Source organism: Bufo gargarizans, chromosome 6, assembly GCF_014858855.1.
Source record: "Bufo gargarizans isolate SCDJY-AF-19 chromosome 6, ASM1485885v1, whole genome shotgun sequence".
NCBI lineage: Eukaryota > Metazoa > Chordata > Amphibia > Anura > Bufonidae > Bufo > Bufo gargarizans.
The window spans coordinates 361,817,311-361,839,162 of record NC_058085.1 but is presented as its reverse complement, the minus strand read 5'-3'; the positions used below and the strand labels follow the sequence as shown (position 1 = coordinate 361,839,162).

At 44.9% G+C, this 21,852-nt stretch overlaps 1 protein-coding gene and 3 non-coding genes across 5 annotated transcripts in view; all 4 read left to right on the top strand.

Annotated features, from left to right (window-relative positions):
- The first annotated feature begins 9,596 nt into the window (after positions 1–9,596).
- The window catches only part of NCAPD2 (non-SMC condensin I complex subunit D2), a 39,551-nt gene continuing 27,295 nt past the window's right edge, over positions 9,597–21,852 (top strand). Inside the window, exons 1-16 of one of the 2 annotated variants that reach the window (XM_044299296.1) lie at positions 9,597–10,110; positions 10,964–11,090; positions 12,325–12,400; positions 12,974–13,032; positions 13,438–13,619; positions 13,692–13,831; positions 14,296–14,423; positions 15,541–15,664; positions 16,305–16,452; positions 16,539–16,736; positions 18,458–18,592; positions 19,182–19,269; positions 19,376–19,544; positions 19,621–19,736; positions 21,076–21,273; positions 21,351–21,525. In XM_044299296.1, coding sequence (XP_044155231.1) covers positions 10,973–11,090; positions 12,325–12,400; positions 12,974–13,032; positions 13,438–13,619; positions 13,692–13,831; positions 14,296–14,423; positions 15,541–15,664; positions 16,305–16,452; positions 16,539–16,736; positions 18,458–18,592; positions 19,182–19,269; positions 19,376–19,544; positions 19,621–19,736; positions 21,076–21,273; positions 21,351–21,525 — 2,054 coding nt within the window. In that variant the 5' untranslated portion in view covers positions 9,597–10,110; positions 10,964–10,972. Of the gene's footprint in view, positions 10,120–10,963; positions 11,091–12,324; positions 12,401–12,973; positions 13,033–13,437; positions 13,620–13,691; positions 13,832–14,295; positions 14,424–15,540; positions 15,665–16,304; positions 16,453–16,538; positions 16,737–18,457; positions 18,593–19,181; positions 19,270–19,375; positions 19,545–19,620; positions 19,737–21,075; positions 21,274–21,350; positions 21,526–21,852 lie in introns of both variants that reach the window. The other variant, XM_044299297.1, reaches the window with a different exon arrangement.
- Positions 12,502–12,801, top strand: LOC122942958. The gene has a single exon (XR_006390794.1). It is a non-coding gene; the product is annotated as a small nucleolar RNA U85 (small nucleolar RNA).
- On the top strand, positions 13,926–14,226 carry LOC122942959. The gene has a single exon (XR_006390795.1). It is a non-coding gene; the product is annotated as a small nucleolar RNA U85 (small nucleolar RNA).
- LOC122942960 lies at positions 14,775–15,085 on the top strand. Its single transcript, XR_006390796.1, has one exon. It is a non-coding gene; the product is annotated as a small nucleolar RNA U85 (small nucleolar RNA).

Sequence of the window (21,852 nt, the reverse complement as noted above, 5' to 3'; positions counted from 1 at the left end):
TTCCCTTTAACCCACTCTACTCCTCGTCAATATCTGTCCATCCTTTTACTCGCCTGGACAATCTGCCTCATGTTTACTAATCTGCACCTGGACATCTTCCCTTTTACGTCACTTCCACCTAGGAATATGCCCTAAGCCTATAAAATGTCCCCCCCCTCCATATGCCAGGCCCCTCACAATGAATATACTTACCTGGCTCACCGCTCCCTGTGTCACTTCTGGTCCTCGCAGCCAGTCACCCGCGGTGCTAGGGAGGCTTGTCACCGCCTGCCATTAGCGCCCCTTCCCCACCGACACCAGATGTTTTCATCCATGCACAGGGAGAAGCAGGAGCGGCGCGGGGAGCCAGGTAAGTATATTCATTGTGATGGGCCTGGCATATAATCTTGGATAACCCCTTTAACTCTTCAACATGTGGGCATTGGTCCTCTTACCCCACTCAACTCTGTCTGGCTCTGCCAACACCTGACTCACTGCCCGAGACAACTATCCTACATGTGGCCGTGCAATCTTAGGTAGCTTTCATCTGACAGCTACCTCTTCCAGCTGCCCCATACACACGCACACTTGGCTGGGCATGCATGTGTTTTTGAGTGAAGAGACCTCTGGTGGCAGCTTATCTCCCCAGAAATCTAAAGGATTGGGCATGTTGAAATTCATCTGCTAGAGTCTGGAGGCCTCAGTCAGACGTCGGCCCTTACTCCGCTCCCCTCTGCCGTATACTTGCCCTCACTCGCACCCCCTTCATCTCTCACTTTGTTGCCCTCTCTTCCATAGGATTCCAGTCCTTCCCACTACTGCATTATGGTGCTGAGTTCTTCTTCTTCCTCTTTACTGGAAATTTACAATCCAAGAGTTTACACTTGAGCAGCAGCCACTTAGGATACACAATCCTATAGACCAGTAAGTGCTGGGGGTGACTGTGTGCTTTCTACTTGGTGGCTGAGAGGCGGCATTATTTATTCAGGGCTAGGAAGACTTTTGCACTTCGGGTGTTGCTGCATTAGTTACAGGCGCTCAATAATCCGGACGATTGCGGTTTACTCTGCCGTGCACATTCTGTTAACCATGGAAACACTAATTTTTGTATGGTTTGGGTCACTGTTCTGGTGCAAGCTCTCCCTCTCCACAGCCCTCCTCCCCCCATAACCTCCCACCTGCACAATCTCTACAGCTTAATACTGGATATGTATTTTCTTCTGATTTACTAGTGAAAAGAATAAATTAATAGTAAACGTCTCTGTGTCCTGCATCATCTCATTAGTATATTCTGAACAAGAGGGCCGGCGCCGGTTACATTTTTGGGTAGGGTGTGTCTGCCATTTAGCTTTTGTTTCTCCTGGCGTAGGCTGCCAGCAGACATCGGTATTCCTGCAGGCAATGCACCCTGTGAAAGGGTATGCAAACTATCTCTCCTCCAGCAGGAAGAACAGTATCAGTATAGGTAGTTTTGGGTACGTTCACATGTGGTGGATACTTTCCAGCGGATTTGCATGTGGAAAATCAGCAGCATACACAGTAGAAGCAAAGTGGATGAGATTTCTAAATTTCCATACCTGCCATCTAGTGCTAGCTGATTTTATTTATTTTTGTTCTGGTGCATGAGGGCACAGCTGAATTCTTGGAGCACTGCTTTCGTAAGGCTACTTTCACACTCGTGTTTGGTGCGGATCCGTCATGGATCTGCACAAACGCATCCGTTCAAATAATACAACCGCATGCATCCGTTCACAGCAGATTCGTTTGTATTACCTTTAACATAGCCAAAACGGATCCGTCTTGAACACCATTGAAAGTCAATGGGGGACGGATCCGGTTTCTATTGTGCCAGATTGTGTCAGTGAAAACGGATCCGTCCCCATTGACTTACATTTGGATCAGTTCGTCAGACGGACACCAAAACGCTGCAAGCAGTGTTTTGGTGTCTGCCTCCAAAGCGGAATGGAGACGGAACAAAGGCAAACAGAGGAAAACTGATGCATTCTGAGTGGATCCTTATCCATTCAGAATGCATTAAGGGCAAAACTGATCCGTTTTGGACCGCGTGTGAGAGCCCTGAACGGATCTCACGAACGGAAACCAAAACGCCAGTGTGAAAGTAGCCTTACACCCCTGTTCTCTTCACTCCCCCTTGATTAACAAGGCTAGACATCAGCATGCTGAGGGCAGAGCTGTATCATGACATGTATATATCATATATACTACTTACTATAGCCTTACCATAATGAGAAGAATGGATTTCTATGTTTAGCAAAACACTACAGAGCATGACCGGCACAATATAGGATTATAAAGAAACCAGTAATATGTATATATCAAGGGGAGAAACAGAACTGGATCGCACATCCACAATGCTATGCTTTGATCTAATTCAACTCGTTTCTCAGCGTAATATTAAAGGGTACAACCCCATATACCAGTAATATGCGTAAAAACGCAAGTGTACTGAAAGCATTTGAAGACGGATCCGTCTTCAAAATGCTTTCAGTGTTACTATGGCAGCCAGGACGCTATTAAAGTCCTGGTTGCCATAGTGGGAGCGGTATACTTACAGTCCGTGCGTCTCCCGGGGCGCTCCAGAATGACGTCAGAGCGCCCCATGCACATGGATGACGTGCCATGCGATCATGTGATCCATGCGCTTGGGGCGCCCTGACGTCACTCTGGAGCGCTCCGGGAGCCGCACGGATGGTAAGTATACTGCTCCCCACTACACTTTACCATGGCTGCCAGGACTTTAGCGTCCCGGCAGCCATGGTAACCATTGAGAAAAAGCTAAACGTCGCATCCGGCAATGCGCTGAAACGACGTTTAGCTTAAGGCCGGATCCGGATCAATGCCTTTCAATGGGCATTCATTCCGGATCCGGCCTTGCGTCAAGTCTTCAGGATTTTTGGCCGGAGCAAAAAGCGCAGCATGCTGCGGTATTTTCTCCGGCCAAAAAACGTTCCGTTCCGGAACTGAAGACATCCTGATGCATCCTGAACGGATTTCACTCCATTCAGAATGCATTAGGATAAAACTGATCAGGATTCTTCCGGCATAGAGCCCCGACGACGGAACTCTATGCCGGAAGAAAAGAACGCAAGTGTGAAAGAGCCCTAAGGCTACGTTTTTCTTTTCCGGCATAGAGTTCCGTCACAGGGGCTCTATACCGGAAAAGAACTGATCAGGCATATCCCCGTGCATTCTGAATGGAGAGTAATCCGTTCAGGATGCATCAGGATGTCTTCAGTTCAGTCATTTTGACTGATCAGGCAAAAGAGAAAACCGTAGCACGCTACGGTTTTATCTCCGGCGAAAAAACTGAAGACTTGCCTATTTTTTCCATAGGAATGTATTAGTGCCGGATCCGTCCTTCCGGTCTGCGCATGCAAATAAATACCGGATCCGTTTTGCCTGATGACACCGGAAAAACGGATCCGGTATTACAATGCATTTTTCTGACTGATCAGGCATTTTTCTGACTGAAAAATGCCTGATCAGTCAGAAAAAATTACATCCGTTTGCATACAGTTTGCCTGATCAGGCAGTCAGTTCAGGCAACGGAACTGCCGGAATCAAACAACGCAAGTGTGAAAGTACCCTAAAACTGCAATTCTCAATATGGTAAGTGTGACGAATACTGCATCTCGCTGCCGCCGGACGTCAAATGCGTAGAGCCAGCGATACGGTATAGTCACTGGTTACCAAGGCGTGACATTACGCCGTCCCTGAGGAACAGGTAAGGTCAGCTTGGTACAGTGTTCACAGACTCCTCCTGTCCACACGGGCACAGAGAGGCAACAAGCTGAGGGAGCCTTTTCACTGCCCCAGTGGAACAGCGCTTCCTCAGCCCGGGTAACTGCCACCAGCTTCTCCTTTAAAGGGTTTCTATCACCTCGTTTTGACATAATTGGCTATCAGATACTAGCGATCCGCTAGTGTCTCCTCTACTAAACAATGCTATTATAATACCTTTGTGTGCAGCCGTTTGCCTAAAAACGAACTTTTATTGATATGCTAATGAGTAGAGATGAGCGAACCTCTGTTTTAAGTTCGGCGTCTAAAGTTCGGGTTTGGATTAGCGGAGAATCCCGATCTGGAACCGGATATGGATTCCGACTTCCGTTGTGGTCCGTGGTAGCGGAATCAATAATGGCCGATTATTGATTCCGCTACCACGGACCACAACGGAAGTCGGAATCCATATCCGGTTCCAGATCGGGATTCTCCACTAATCCAAACCCGAACTTTAGACGCCGAACTTAAAACAGAAGTTCGCTCATCTCTACTAATGAGCCTCTAGGGGCTATGGGGGCGTCTTTTTAGCACCTAGAGGCACGGTCTACTCACACAAAATGCCGCCCAGCGCATCCCTCCAGCCCGCCCATCTCCTCTGGAATGCGATCCTCCCTCTGAGCCAGCGGACAAATTCTCGCTCCTGCACCATGCGCGTCTGTATACGGCGCAGGCGCACTGACTGAACGCTCCCTGCGCCGGCATCTCCACTGCGCCTGCGTCATCTGTTCCTCGGAGCACCCTGACGTAATCGGCGCAGGCGCAGTGGAGACGTCTGTGCAGGAAGCGGTCAGACATTCACTGCGCCGAATACAGACGCGAGAATTCGTCCACTGGCTCAGAGGGAGGATCGCATTCCAGAGGAGATGGGCGTGCTGGAGGGACGAGCTGGGCGGCATTTTGTGTGAGTAGACTGAGCCTCTAGGTGCTGAAAAGACGCCCCCATAGCACATAGAGGCTCATTAGCATATCAATAAGTGTTTGTTTTTTAGGCAAACGGCTGCACACAAAGGTATTATAATAGCATTGTTTGGTAGAGCAGACACTAGCGGATCGCTAGTGTCTGATAGCTAATTATGTCAAAACGAGGTAATAGAAACCCTTTAATATAAGCCCGGTCCGCTAACAGGATTACATAGGGCTAGAAACCAACCCGCGGTAGCGTATTACTAGGCCGAAACACGGGCGTGGGGATTCGTGATCGAGATACAAAGACAGCACAAGATTAAATTATATATTTAATCGCCTTAAGGGCTAAGGCTACTTTCACACTGGCGTTTCTGGGTCCGCCTGTGAGATCCATTTCAGGGCTCTCACAAGCGGCCCAAAGCGGATCAGTTCAGCCCCAATGCATTCTGAATGGTTAAGGATCCGCTCAGAATGCATCAATTTGGATGCGTTTGGTCTCTGTTACATTTTTTAGACGGTCACTAAAACGCAGCTTGGAGCGTTTTAATGTCCGCCTGACTATACGGAGCCAAACGGATCCGTCCTGACTTAGAAAGCAAGTCAATGGGAACGGATCCGTTTTTCATTGACACAATATGGTGCATTTAAAAACAGATCCGTCCCCCATTGACTTTCAATGTAATTCAAGACGGATCCGTTTTGACAGACTTTTTTTTGAATGAATAATGCAAACGGATCCATTATTAATGGATACAAGCGTTTGCATTATTGGTACGGATCCGTCTGTGCAGATACAAGACGGATCCGCACCGAACGCCAGCCTTACTAGAAATAACGCTATACACACAAAGAATATATACAGTGGTCTGAGGTTGCAAATACAGGTAGTATGGTACAAACAGGATTAAATAATGCAAAAAGTCAGTTTACCAGATGGATGAGTCCTTGTCACAGGTTAAGGCCTCTTTCACACGACAGTATGTCCATTTCAGTGTTTTGCAGTCCGTTTTTCACGGATCCGTTGTTCCGTTTTTTGCTTCCGTTGTGGTTCCGTTTCCGTTCCGTTGTTCCGTTCCGTTTTTCCGTATGGCAAATACAGTATACAGTAATTTCATATAAAAAATTGGGCTGGGCATAACATTTTCAATAGATGGTTCCGCAAAAAACGGAACGGATACGGAAGACATACGGATGCATTTCCGTATGCATTCCGTTTTTTTGCGGACCCATAGACTTTAATGGAGCCACGGAACGTGATTTGCGGCCAAATATAGGACATGCTCTATCTTTAAACGGAACGGAAAAACGGAAATACGGAAACGGAATGCACACGGAGTACATTCCGTTTTTTTTTGCGGAACCATTGAAATGAATGGTTCCGTATACGGACCGCAAAAAACGGCCCGCAAAACGGAAAAAAAAAACGGTCGTGTGAAAGAGGCCTAAGGGGAAGGGAAAACACCAAATACACACAGCGAATAGACAACAATCTAGGCCTCAAAAGCTAAGGAAGAGGGATGGTGACCTCATAGTAATCCCTAGGCCTTTCCCTAACTCCTGCCGGTATGAGCAGATCCTGATGGTGGAAATGCTCATACACCGTATACCTAGGCCCTGCTAAAACTGACGAGCCCTAGGATAGGTAGCAGGAGACGAGACAACAAGTACTTAGCTTAGAAGTATGGAGAAGCATGAGATCCAAGACAAACCAGCACTAGCAACTCTAAGCAGAAACTATCAACCGCGTGTGAGGCGGATCTAAATAGAGCCTCATCACTGATAACGAGCGGCACCTGAGGAGAGGTGAGATCCTGACAAACAACAAACATAGAGGAAAACAGAGAGACCTGTCAGATAGCCTCACGTGCAGCAAGTCTATCCGATCTTCTCACCTCTGTCACAGGAGGGACCATGACCCCCCCCCCCCCCCTTCTACAGGTGACCTCCGGACACCCAGGACCGACTTTATCAGGATGCGCCCTGTGAAAGGCCCTCACAAGGCGACTGGCATTCACGTCGGTCGCAGAACCCACATTCTTTCCTCTGTACCGTACCCCTTCCAGTGCACGAGGTACTGAAGAGATCCACGAAGAACACGTGAGTTCACTATCCTGTCAATCTGAAACTCAAGACTACCATCCACCATGACAGGAGGGGGTGGCAGGGAGGACGGTTCAGCAGGTTCAACATATCTTTTCAGCAATGACTTGTGAAAAACATTATGAATCTTCAAAGCCTGCGGAAGCTCAAGACGAAAAGCAACCGGGTTAATAATGGCAGAGATCTTGTATGGCCCAATAAACCTTGGCCCCAACTTCCAATATGCCTTGGACTTTTCCTGCCATGGGCGCACTATGAACGGCACAGGCAGCGCACTGACTGTAGGCAGCTATTATAGATAAATGATAAATTACCCTGAAGATACACTATACTGGACTGTAGTATTCAGGGTAAATAACCGTGTTGGCCCTTTCCGATAAATAAGTGGGTTTTGAGTTGCAGTTTGGGCACTCGGTCTCTAAAAGGTTCCCCATCACTGCTCTAGACCATGCTGTGCCGTAGATATGGTGCATCTTGCTAGCTGTTAAGATGCTTTTCTCCACTTACCCCGGCTTACCAGTGATGGTCAGTTCGCAGTGTTCGCCAGCGAACACATGCTTGCTGCCATCTTTATTAAGGTAGACTCACCCGTCCGGCGATGCACAGGTAAGGCCTTACCTGTGCCGGGAGCCGGTCTGAAATCAAATGCAGTCACCGGGAGCAGGCAGTTCCGAGAACAGCCCGATGAAGGCCCCCGGCGGCTGTTCTCAGAACTGCCTGCTCCCAGTGACCGCATTCGATTTCAGACCGGCTCCCGGCAGAGGCACAGGTAAGGCCTTACCTGTGCATCACCGGACGGGTGAGTCTACCTTACTAAAGATGGCAGCCCGCATGTGTTCGCTGGCGAACACTGCGAACTGACCATCACTGCTGCTTACATTTGACCATTAGCCATGAGCACTCTTCCGCCTAAAAAAAGCGTCAGGCATGGTGCACTCTGTGCCATAGAAATGGTTAAGATTTCACCAAAAAACAGACACAAGGACCATATGCTTATTTCACACCGATGAGTGCGGTCCTGGTAAAACTGTCTGTGGGCGCAGTTCCTGGACCGACTAGGGGTCCGCGGACCCGAACTGACTGCATCATAGTGAGTTATGTCGGTCTACTGTCCTGTACGTATTTCAGCAGGGGCTCATTTTGCATTTCTGGGGCCTCAAGCAAAGTTATGTCTTGGGGCCCCTGTTGCACCGCTAAGCTCCACCCTTCAGCTGAACTGGCGGTACGCTCACCGGTTTTTGTATTATTATTTTTTTCACTTCTGCCAGCACGGGCCCCTTAATCTCTGGGGCCTCAAGCATTTGCTTGGGTTGCGCAGTGGGGCTTGAGCATGTATAAATCACCAGTCAGCTGAACCGCGTCCATCCAGGGAATGCGGCTGTCACACGGACCGGTTTTTGTGGCATTCGTCTATGTCAGCCAGCATCAGTACGTTTTCTGCATCAGGCCCTGGATCCAGAGAGGAAGCGGACCTGCAGAAAAGGAGCCGTGAGGGGCGAGCGCCATCAATCCTTATTATGATCCTGTACTGCAGCATACAATCTGCAAGGGGCTGAAATAAAACAAAAATTGTATGAAAAAGCCCAGCTGAATGCATTTTTCAACAGGTTTGGGGGTGCGGGCCCCATGAGCATGCCAGAACAGGCCTGATATACTTCACCCCTTAACCCCTGCTGTGACATACCGGTATGTCACGGTGGTGCAGGGGATGTATGGAGTGGGCCCGCCCCATACACTGCGGGTGCTGGCTGTATCGTATACCCGGCCGCACTGACAGGAAGCGGCGATTGTGCTGCCCTCGCGGCACCTGTGAGTGAAGGTAGAGGGATGCGGCTCCCTCTGCCTTCCGATTGGAGCACCCGCAGTGTAATCGTGGGGCTCCGAACAGTTGCCATGGCAGCCTGGACGCTGCTGAAGCGCTCCAGGCCTGCCATCGCAATCTCCATACTGAGCTCTATGCAGGAGGCAAAATCCTATTCACCCTAATAGAGATCTATCAGGGTGAATAGGATCCCAGGTTGTAGCCCTCTAAGGGGGCTAATAGTTAAAAATAAAAAGGGAAAATAAAAACATGAAAAATTCTAAATCCCTTTCCCAATTCTACATAAAAAAACATATATACAATAAAAAATAAACATATTAGGTATCGCCACGTCTGAAAATGTCTGAACTATTTAAATATTTTAAAAAAATTCCACTCCGTAACAGGAAAAATATAAAAAACACAATTTCCCATTTTTTTTAGTTACCCCCCCCCAAACAAATTGAAGAACGATGATCAAAAAGTCGTATGTACCACAAAAATGGTACCAATAAAAACTACAGTTCGTTACGCCAAAAACAAGCCCTCGTACAGCTCTGTAAACCAAAACATAACAAAGTTATGGCTGTCAGAAAATGGCGATGCAAAGAAAAGTTTGATTTCTTCAAAGGTTAAAAAAAAAATATTAAAGTAGTAGAAAAAAAAGAAAAGAAAGCTAAACATGTTTGGTATCGCTGGATTCGTGTTGAGCTGCAGAATAAGGACGTCATGTCATTTTTAGAGTACCGCGAACAACGTAATGTCAAAATCCGAAAAGCCTTTGTGGAATTGTGGTTTTTTTTTTGTTGTTTTTATTTAACCCCACAAACAATTTTTTCCCTGTCTTCCAATAACAGAAATAGTAAATTAAATAGTGCCGGTAAAAAATGTATCTTGTCCCGCTAAAAATAAGCCATCCAATGTGTACAAAAAAAAATAAAAAAAGTTATCACTGTTGGGACAAGGGGAGGAAAAACGAAAATGCAAAGCAAAAAAAATGGGCCTGGTACTTGAAGGGTTAATGTCTATTGAGAGCTTCAAGTTTTCTAGAAATGATAGAATTTGTATTCCCCTTGATCAGCCCATCTACCCCTGCAAGTTCCTTATTGGGTATTCTACCTGCCAATCATCCCGCTTTGGCCAATGAAGCTTCAAGTAATCTCTGCTACACTCCTATTGCTTCCTGCTCCTGTCAATCTCTAGTTCTGTTTTACGATTGGACGTCTTGTCGAACGCTGCTATTGGTCAACCCCCTTCTTAGTCGTATAGCTTCGCGCGCTTGTCAATCTCCAGTTCTGCGATACGATTGGCCGCCTTGTCGAACGCTGCTATTGGTCAGCTTCTTGTTATATTACGTGTTGTTATTGGCTGCTTTTGAGCGCCATCTCATGAGGCGTCCGCCTTCGCCATTGGCTACGTTCTGGCGGGAGGAGCAGATTTAAAGTCGGTGGTTACGACTTCCATACTCGGTGCTCCTGGACATTCCCGACTGCCTCACCTGGAGAGTGGATACGCCTCAGGTAAGTAAGGTCCGTTACCTTGTAAGACCGCGTGTTCTCTGATTTTGTGGAGCTGTTGAGCCCACCATGGCCTGTCCTGGCATTACAACCTTGGTTCGGGCTCCCCTCTATGTCCATCGATTGGATGAGCTGTAGATGTCAGGAGCCCACCTACCTTTTACCTCCACTATTTAGAGCGGCTGTGTGCATGAGGCCTAATATTGATGACGTATTCTCGGGGTAAGGGCTCACGGTCCGCAAAACAAGAGTCCACAAAAAATAGATGACGTCTGTGTTGCATCCTTTTTTGCGGGTTCACTGTAGTGATGCCTATCCTGCCGATGTCAATAATCCTCTCATACATAGTAAATGAGTAAAGGTTATATTTGGGTCTAGCCCTGAGCCTGGACAACCCCTTAACACCTATCGCTAAGTCTTTATTTTTCATTTTAGATTTAAGACTCCAGAAAAAATGCTTTTAATAGCTAAAGCCAGAATTCTATTCAAAAGGAATGTGAAGTGTAAGGGCAGGACTCGGAGGGCTTCTCCATTACAAATGATCCCCTGACAAACCCTGCCAGTCAGCTGTTCAGCAATGGCGCCTTCACAGATCCATCTATTGAGCAGTGCGTGGAGCCGGTTATCGCAGGGCGGCAGTGACTAGTAACATCCGTTACATGCAGGTGCTGCAGAACAGCTGATTGTTGGTGGTTGGGCCCCCACCATCAGATCATGGCCTGTCCTGAGGATAGACTTTAAACTTCTCCTTCCTGTTCAATCCACTTCTGACTTTGGCTCAAATAACTGCATCAAAAACTCGCAAAAAGCTGACCCCACTAACAGGGTGTGTAACCTTGTCTTCCCTCTTGTGCAGGTCTCCACCATGTCGCTGCAGTTTAATATCCCTTTGGCCTTTAAGGACTTGCTGAAGAGCGGAGGAGTGGGCCAATATGTGGTCCAGGAGGTGCTGCCTGTACGACAGCTGACCGCTGACCTCCATGGTGAGTCTTGTGCTGCTTTATTTGATATTTTCCATATTGCAGCTATCCAGTGAAGAGCTCAGACATAATATACAAGTCACTATCTAGAGTAGAGGAAGATTGCTGGCAAGTTACTTTCTGCCGCTCTTGCTGCTTTGTAGTTCAGACTAAGGCTACTTTCACACTCACATTTTGTGCGGATCCATCATGGACGGATCTGTTCAGGAGAGATCTGTTTGCAAAAAACACCATTGGCCTCCCTATCCAGCTGTTTGCATAGACACATAGGTCTGGTTCACTTAAAGGGAACCTGTCACCGGGATTTTGTGTATAGAGCTGAGGACATGGGTTGCTAGATGGCCGCTAGCACATCTGCAATACCCAGTCCCGATAGTTGTATGCTTTTATTGTGTAAAAAAAATAAAAAATTTGATACATATGCAAATTAACCTGAGGAGTCCTGTCCCTGAGATGAGTTGTGTATAGGACTTATCTCAGGTTCATTTGCAATAAAAGCACAAAGCTATGTGGACTGGGTATTGCGGATGTGCTAGCAGCCATCTAGCAACCCATGTCCTCAGCTCTATACAAAAAATCCCGGTGACAGGTTCCCTCAATGCACCAATGGTCAAATTTTTACATGGTAAAAAAAAAAAGCATCATAACTTGGGAACAGAGCCTTGGATCTCTTAGTGATGGGCTGATGTCAATGGATAACAGTAGATGTGTTGTAAGTTAAGGCTCCATTCAGACATCCGTAGTGCATTGTGGATCCTCAATACACCCGGCCGGCACCCCCAAATAAATGCTTATTCTTGTCCACAATTGCGGACAAGAATAGGACATGCTCTATTTTCTTGCGGAGCTGCGAACTGGAAGATCGGACACGCTCCAGAAATGCTGAGAGCACATAGTGTGCTCTCCATCTCTTCCGGCCCCATAGAGAATGAATGAGTCCACACCTGTGTCGGATAATTGCAGGATGCGGACCCATTTTACGGACGTCTGAATGGAGCCTAATTCAGTCCCTTTTTAATTTAATAGAGAAACTATAGTATATTGTGGCAGGTCTCCAGGTGCTGGGTCCCTTGTATTAACTACAATGAATGAGACTTGAGCTCTTCTCTTAGTGTACTATTGCATCTCTTCCCCCTCCCCTTCCCCAACCAAAGTATGTTAAGCAAAGGACAAAAAACATTACCTGCCCCCAGCCTTGGTTATACGTAGTCTTATTCTGAGTGTCTTGTTTCGACAGCATATAAAGCCGCCCTACGGTCCCAGGGTCCCAAATGTGTTATACAGCATTTTGATTCACTATACAGCATCCTATAGTAAGTAAACAGTGAATTACAATATAAAGTCGTTCCTTCTAATTCATGCCTACTGATGGAGTTAAATTATTGATGTTTTTCACAAACTTTTACCCCTCCTGGCCAAGTGATGAGTCCAAGGCGAATGTGATCTCTGCATCCTCTGGGTAGGCCCTTTGCTCATTGCCTTTGGTCTGTAATCTTGGTGGCTGTGGAGGAGAGTCTCGCTGCCGCTGTAAGGCCAGACCCACAGCAGCATTTACTGCTGGTCTTGCTCAGTTAATCTGCCCTCCAGAGTGTGATGGTGGAGCATGAGCGGACCTACAGGATGGACCGTCAGCCGAAAAAGGCTGGGCAGAGGGCATGACTCGCTGAGAGATGGTGCAGAGGCATGAGCACATATCTTTGGTAATCTGATGGCTGCTTGCATAATGTCTGTATTGTTTTCTTTGCTCTACTGGTTGGGTCTATAGTTCGTTACCTTTGTCTGACCATTTGTTCACCACATGTAACTCTGACAATTACATTTTTACTTGGCTTTGGTTAAAAATGGAAAGGTAAAATAAAAACCACACTTTGATTTGCTTCTTGCAGCCATTTCCGCTCGGTGGATGTTGCCCTGAAAGAAGACTTGCTTGAATTGCTCGTCAAAGGTATGGGACTCTCTCATAGCAGCTCAACTTCTAGAGCATGAGATGTAAGCTGCCATTTTCCCAAAAGTTGCATTGCCTTACTGTACCGGAAAAAGGAAAAAATAAATAAGGTTGGCTGCAACTGAATCTGTATTAGTATACCCAGAACAAACCAGAGAAGCAATTACATTTGCATCTTTAGGGTCAGCTCACATGGCTTTTTTTTTTTTTTCTTTTGCATGTGTAAAAAGGAAGCAACTGCTGACTCCCATTGAAATGAAAGAGGCAGTTTACAGGCATAATACGTGCAAAAGTGTCATGTGAACTGGCCCTTTAAGTTGAATAGGTTTCTGTCAAAAGATGAAGCCTTGGGGAGTGGCTGCTGATCAGATCTTACTCACCGTTTAGCTTTTCATTGATTTCTAGCCAATTCTCAGCATGCAAGCGAGCTTCCCTCAGTCCTGGACGATATGTCTCTGGCTACGGCAGAGCGTGATCTGCATCTGAACACTCTTAAGATGAACTGCTTCCTCCTCTTGCATCTGGTGGAGGCGTTTGAAGTAGAAACTTATAAAGCTGCTTTAGGGAATGTGGAGCCAAGTGGGAAGGTACTGAAGGACCATACTTGAGACACTTCTTCTCTGTACCTGCTTTTGCTCACTTCTGGTTTTGTTTATCAGGGCAGAAAGGCAAAGTCCAAAGCAGATGGCTTTTTGTGGGAAAATGAAAGGGAGAATGTTCTCCAAACCATCACACATCTGCTTCAGCTGGATATTCGGCGGCTCTGGAGCATGTCGCTGATGGAAGAGGAATTTATCAGGTTTGTCAACTTCTATTTTTTATTATATTTATACTTTCCTGTACATAAACTCTCCCACATCACTAGGTGTATAAATCTGTATCTTTCGTCTTCTGCTGTGTGATGAGTCCAAGGCGAATGTGACTCCTTTGTCCTCTGGGTTTGACTTCTACTCATTGCCCTCGGTCTGTAATCTTGGTGGCTGTGCAGAAGGTTCTCACTGCCACTGTAAGGCCAGACCTACATTGGCATTTGTTGCTGGTCTTTCTCTGTTAACTTCTGCTCTCAAGAGTGTGTTGAAGAATCTGAGAGGACCTACAGGATCAACCATGGTCTGGAGAGGGCTGAGCAGTGGTCATTACTCAATAAGAGGTGATGGGGAGACATGAGCACATATCTTTGGTAATCTGACAGCAAAGTAAATGTTTTTACTGTGACTCTTTTTTTAAATTGGTGTTGTAGCTAAAACCTGCTTTTGTCCTCAGTATGGTCACTGGCTGCTGTTACAAAATGATGGAAAATCCAAGTATTGGAGCTCTGAAAAATAAGTCTCTCTGGGAAGCTTTATCGCATCTGCTTGGTGTGGCTGTGAAACGCTCAAATGACACTCTGAGTAAGTAAAGGAGGAGAACAAACACATTTATGTACAAGGTCCTTCCAAGTGTAGGGTTGAACTACCTGCCCTGTCATAGTGGTTTAGTCTCTATGGTGTGGTGGGACTGCTATTATATAGTTAGTAATTTTCTGAAATCCTGTTGATGACAAGAGAACATCCGGTGACTACAGCAAAAAGCTGCAAGCATCCTGGCTGTGTGCAAACTACAAATAACTGCCAAAATTTTAAATCTTTTATAACACTTCCTTAAAATATTTTCAGTACAGTTTTTAGGAAAATGAAAGCTAATAATTAGTTGCTCCAGGCAGTATTGCCATGATCTGACTATTTTGATGCCCAGCATCTTCTGCCATATGATGAGCTAAAGGCAAATGTGAGTCCTCGATCCCCTGGGTACGTTCTCTGCTCATGACCCCCGGTCTGTAATCTTGGTGGTTGTGGAGGAGTGTTTCTCTGCCGCTGTAAGGCCAGACCCACAGTATCTTCTAATGGTGGTCTACCTCAAGTTATAATCTAAACTGCCCATCCAAGTATGATGGTGCAGATAATGAGGAGACCTACACGATGGGCTCTGACCAAAAGGGGGCTGAGCAGGGGTCATCACTCACAAAAAGGGGGATAGGGCAAAATGATCGTGACTCTTTGGTAATCTGATGGCAATGATTTGGCTAAATTTCTTGGGTTTGTCCTCCAGTTAATGGAGTTTAGTGTGCGTTATTGATTTTGTTTTATCATCCATTTACAAGTTTTATAACGAAGCAAATTAGAAAAATCCAGTGACTTCCAGAGATTTGCTTAAATTAAATAGGTTTTCTGGATTATAGATATTGATGTCCTAACCTTCTGAGAGGGCATCAGTATTAAATTGATGGGATCTGACAACCCCTTCCAATTACTTGTTAGCAGCCTCTGACATCCCCACTGTTCAGATGATTGTATGTGGTGCTGAATTTTTCCCACAAATTTCATTGATTACCTAGCCTAAGGATGGGTCATCCATATCTTTAAACTGGAAAACTTTCAGCTGTACCCAGATGGTGGATCATTTTGAGAATCCATGTATTGTATGTATTTCTGTGTTCATGTCATAAGCCTCTGTTTTGTATTCTTTTAGGTGTCAGTGTGAAGGTGATTCAGCTTCTGCAGCATTTTGAACATCTGGCTCCAGTGCTGGTCCATGCAGTGACTCTCTGGGCCACTGAATATGGAATGAAACCTTTGGTTGGTGAAATCATGAGGTGAGCAGCTGTACTCGACTGAAACACTTGATTCACTTTCCCTCTGTTACTTAGACTGGGTACTGGCCTTCCTAAAAGACCCAGTGGTGTGCCTAAGGTGTTTAGTAACCTGAGTGAGTCTTTTCTTTAGCACCAACCACTTTTAAACATCCATGTTTACAGCTTTTTATTTTTTTTTATTTTTTTATAATTACTCATCTTGTCCTGTTACCGATGATCAGATCACCTCCAGCACTCCCCTGCTGGCACAGATCATGCTGCAGTGCTGTGTGGGAGGAGTGCACAGGCAGATTCCTGGGCTCCTACATTGGCCGGCAGAGAGCCTGAGGGAAAGCGTGCAAGCTGAGAGGTCAGCAAGTGGAAGTACTGACAGTGCCCCGCCACACTTGCAGTGAGCACTTCCATCTGTATTGATGGAAGTGCTCATTGCATCTGGCACGCCACTGAAGGGACCTGCTGTGTATGGAAACTTGGTGGCAGTGATCTGTGAAAACAAGATGAAAAGTATCTCCCAGGGAATGGATCTCTTTCCTTGGGAGATGACCCTTTACATATCCCTCCTTGCTATTAAGGTAATGGCTAGACTAGGGTGTTCTGACAACATATTAACATATTGGTCTTTTTTCAAACTATTTTACAGAAAGATTGGACAGAAGTCATGCCAGGATCTCTCCCGGGAAAGCTCTGCTGTGAAAGCTATACATATGTTTATAACACAGCTCTCTGAGAGGATTCCAGCTATCATGATGCCAAACATAAGCGTTCTATTAGATTACCTGAATGCTGAGGTAAAATGTTATGCATTAAGGAAAAAACATGCAATGCCCTAAGTAGTGCAAACTCCCTAAATAAGCTTGCTTTTTGTAAACCTTAGCCATACATGATGAGGAATGCAGTACTGACTGTAATGGGAGAGACTGTTATTCGTGTCCTTAGTGGAGACAATCTGGATGAATCTGAGAAAAATGCTAGAGACAGTTTCCTAGACACTCTTCAAGAACACATACATGATGTGCACACGTTCGTTCGTTCCTGTGTCCTGCAAATTTACAATCGTATTGTGCAAGAAAAGGTAAGTGGCATTGTTTGGAATAGTTACATAAACTCTTTAATACGGACCTACATACTGCTGGTAGGTGATGTTTGAAGGCTATATAACCAGAAAGCTCAACCTCAACGTATGAGATAAGGTGCTCGCCTACAAGTCCACCCTAAGGACCAAAGTGAAACATAGATGTACAAAAGCAAATGAAGGGGCACACTCAAAAGGGCTCACTTGAATAAGTAATGATACACTTTATTTAACCTAAACATTTACATAAAATATATAGGCTGGAGAAAAAGGAAATTCAGCAGCTCTCACCTGCCCCTCCTTCAGCTGTGAGCACGGAAGGCCCGTGTCAGGTAACAGGCAGCAAATGCAAAAAGAGGTTTGAAGAAATCCAGCTCCACTTGAATAATGGAATGTAGATTTATTCTATATAAATCTACATTCCATTATTCAAGTGGAGCTGGATTTCTTCAAACCTCTTTTCGCATAAAATATAGGCTGAATACAAATATATGACCTCTAGACATATAAGATTGAGTCCCATGTATCGGTACACCTGTCCCGGGGTGATTCCTGTAGCAGGTATTTCGGCTGAGACCCTTACTAATCGATAGAAAGGTGGTGCATATATGCTAGCTATATATCACGCAAATGTGGCCTGTGTCAGTATACTGCAACCAAATGTAGATCAATGGACATGCAGCACCTGTATAGGTGTAATGATGAGGGCTGTATAGCACTAGATCGTTCTCAGTCAAAGTCCAATTGATATAGGCGGCAACACTCACAGTTGATAACACCGCCAAGTCACTTAGTGCAGAACATCCCCAGGAGCTGGGTCTTACCCGTCTTCACTGCCTCTGATGCAGTGCTGATTCCAGGCGGCCACACACCAGCAGCGTCCTACGTGGTGTGCTAGACCTCAGCATGGCGTCCCACGTAACCTGGTTGCTTGGGAGACCGGGTGAAGCTGGGAAGACATCACCAATCGGTAACCGCTTGCTATGAATCCGGACAAAAGCTTCCTCTATCTTTATTGCAGGTATTCAGTGCAATGCTCACGCCAGATGTGTTTCGAGGTGCTGTACCTCTTCCCAGCTCCTGGGGATCTTCTATTGTGGCATTGTGAATGCACTAAGTGACTTTGGCGGTGTTATCAACTGAGTCTTGCCACCTATATCAATTGGACTTTGAGAACAATCTAGTGCTATAAAGCCCTCATTACAGCTGCTGCACATCCATTGATCTACATTTGGTTGCGGTATACTGACACACGGGCCACATTTGAGTGATATATAGCCGGCATATATGCACCACCTTCGTATCGATTAGTAAGGGTCTCAGCCGACATGCCTGGGACAGGTGTACGATACATGGGACTCAATCTTGGATGTATAGAGGTCATATATTTGTATTCAGCCTATATTTTTATGTATATTTTTAGGTTAAATAAAGTGTATCATTACTTATTCAAGTGAGCCCTTTTGAATGTTTGAAGGCTCCGAATGACTTTGCTGTTAGTAAATGGATGCTTATCTTTAAAATGTTATGTTCATTGACATTGACGGGCTGTCCAGGCAATGGCGCTTCAGTTTTAACTGCTGTCCAATGGGTGAGGTGTACTGATTGGGGAATCTTCTCTATTTGTATGCTACCTGCCTGTAGAAACTTCACTACCTGACAGTTTGTCTGTTTCTTAACACCGTGCTTACCTTTGTCTCAACAGTCTGTTTCTCATCTAGGCTCTACCATTGTCTCGTTTCCGGTCAGTAGTAACACTAGTGGTTGGTCGCCTGTTCGACAAATCTGTGAAGGTCTGCAAAAATGCCATACAGGTTCTTGCATCTTTTCTTGCCAACAATCCTTTCACTTGTAAGGTAAGATTCCAATACCCAATAGTAACGTGTACCCGAACTTTCAAACAGCATAATGGTTGTGCTAGTTTGTACATACAATCCTAACTGATCAAAAAAAATTAAAAAATTCTCTTCGGATTCACTCATGTCTTTCAGCCTATTATCTTCACTTGTACAGCTAGATGCATTTCTCTCGAAGCAGGGTTGGCGTCTCCTTTTTGAGGAAAGGGGCAGCTTTCAAACAGACTGGTTTTTAACCCTTGTATGTCTGAAACAGCTGAACATTTTTAATGACTTTAGCCCCAAATTAATCAAATGCGATCTCAATGAAATGCTCCTAAAGGATATACATGGCCTTTAAATATTCCACTAACTGCAGATCACTTCTGTTTCATACCTTAATAGTGTGCCTCAATGATACTTTATCAAACTGATAGCTATATGTATTTGTATGTCACTTGCAATTGTTTTGTTAGCTTTGAGTTAAAAAAAATACATCTTCAGATTATTTTTGTGGGGTGGATTTTAATGGTTTGGTTCATTCCATTGACTAATAACAAAAAGCTACATTTTAAAGACAGCTGACGGATTATGTGTAATTATCTTGCAGCTTAGCAGCACTGACTTGAAAGGTCCGCTAGAAAAAGAGAAAAATAAGTTGAAGGAACTTCAAGATAAACAGAAAAAGAAGCCACCAGGTGTGTCCTTATTCCCAGGCACCTAATGTCCCTTATGTCATGGTTTCCCCATGTCCTGTTTTCTGGTTTATTGCCTCTGACCATAGTGTAACCACTTGCATTTTAGTGGTAGTCATCTCTGCAGAAGAGGAGTGGGAAGCCATGCTTCCTGAATTGCAAGAAACCCTGGATGCCCTGGAACAAGAGGAGGAAAATGGAGATGAGGATACTGAAGTGGATTCCCCCCAGCAGCTTTGTGAGCGTATTCTGGCCCTCTTAAAGAGCACCAGTTACAAGTAAGTGTCAGTAGATGTAAGAAGGCTTTCAAAGTTTTCCTTAAACTGTTTTATGCTCACTCTTTCTGTTTTGCAGAAATGCCATCCGCCTGGTAAAGAAAGGCATAAGTCTCTTCCCAGAAGATCCTCTGTTTTCAGTGGAGCAGGAGGAGAATGCAGAGTTGGTGACCATTTTGGAGAAAATCTTTACTGGTATTGAAATGGATAGTTTCTTCTGCCTGTTCAACTATGCTGCTAAATTCCTTGCTACACAAGTGTTAATGGGGCTTTCAGAGATTTTTATTAACTTTGCACGGAGCAGGTGACAGTATAAAATAAAGGAAAATAACTTTTATACTGACTTTTTTTTAGTATCTTTAGGATGGTCTTGCCACTAAAAGCAGTGCAGCGCTTCAGTAACCGGGTCTGACCTACAGTGTGGACAAATGTAGTTTTAAGGCTTGTAAAACGTCTAATTGACAGGAGTGCCTGGAAACCCTTGCCCATCTTTTGCTGATGAATTGGTCATTAATAAGTTTTTGATAAAGCCTTCACAGTTCTTTGGAACAATTGTACAAAACATGCCACGTCTTCTAGGAAAGTTTGTGGGTAAAAGACAGAAAACTATGCCATGCCCACAGTATGCTACATATGGAAATGCCATAAATCCGCCAAAACAGCTATGCAATTTGCTAAATGCATAGTTACTGACTTTGACAATGTTGTGAAAAGCAGTGTTTGAAGTCATAAGTACATAATGATTGGCACTCTGTCCTGAAACGACTCATTTTCTTGGTCTTTGTCAGGGGGGTAACAGAATGGATGATTGCACTGCTGCTCCTCACAAGCTTAAAGTAATAGTACTGAACAGTAATAAGGGAACTAAAGGAGTTTTCCCCCTGTTTAGGTGTCTGATCACTGGGGATCTGACTACTAGGACTAGAGATGAGCAAATTTCTGCTTATGAAATTCGTTTGCCCTTCATTTGTTAAGGTTAATTGCGTTATGGATTCCGTTACCACAACACAATTTTATGACTGAATGCATAAAACATTTTTTATAATAGAAGCCTGTGGCCTTCATAACAGATCTGTCCCGTTTCTGTTATGCTTATGCAGGGGAGTCCCCTCCTGCAAAACTGAAATGAGACGGATCCGTTTTGCAGCCCATAGACTTCTATTATGACATAATGATTAAGGCGTTCAGGCATGCTGTTGGGCATTCCGTCATAAAATTGCGTTGTGCTAACGGAATCCATAATGCAATTCACCTTTTACCAACAGTGTGAACACCTTTCAAAATATGCAATTTGCTCATCTAACTAGGACCTCTAGTGACTGCCAAAATTAAGCCCCCTAGGGGAATTGCTTCTTAAAAAGGACCTTTCATTTTCTTATTTTTTTTCCCCCTCCCCATTAGATCTCATGGTTTTACATGCCACTGTCTTGCAGGAGAGCTGATCCCATAATGATTACTCTACTGCTGCAGCTACTTGAGTCTTTTGCATGTGTCAGTAAACTCCATTTTAATTTTTTCTCTTTACAACTTTTAGCAAAGGATAAACATTCAGAATCCACAAATGAGGAACAAGTTGAAGAAGCTGCCTCTGAGCAACCTGATGAGCAGAGGTCTGAACTGAGCAAGCAGGAGATGCTGGTGCAGTACCTGACTGACGCTCACTATTTTGCAGTGAAGATAGAAGAAGCAATTGATATTATAAGCAAGATGATGTATGAAGCGGCATCATCTGGTAAGTGCATGCTGTACTATTTGAGATGTGCATGTATTCCTGTGATGCAATAAATAACCGCCACTAATGTTTTACAGTGGTACAAGAAGTCATAGAGTTCTTTGTGACCGTTTCCCAATTTGGGGTACCTCAGGCTGTAGTTGGGGTACGCCGCATGCTGCCTCTCATATGGTCAAAGGAGCCTGGTGTTCGTGATGCTGTTGTTGGTGCGTACCGGCAACTTTATCTTTGTGCCAGCTCTGAGTCTGAAAGGTAAGTAGTGCTTTGAGAAGTGTACACATTAAATGGCATAGCAATATGTTATGGTGTTCATGGAACAATGTAATCTCTGTTAAATAGTGAATAATAGTGGGTATAGACTAGTGTGTGTGGCTTTTTTTTAAAATATTACTTAGATTGTAGTTCAGAGTAGGTTATAGAGGGGATACAAAGATTAACTTGGATCAGTATTGGCAAAAAGCTGTTTGTCTTGTTTAAATGGCTTTTCTACAAATAAAAAAAAAAACTCTGCGCGTTGTCTTCCGTAATTGATCTCGACTGCTGTAAACTGAATTTTGTCAATCATTTAAAGGGAACCTG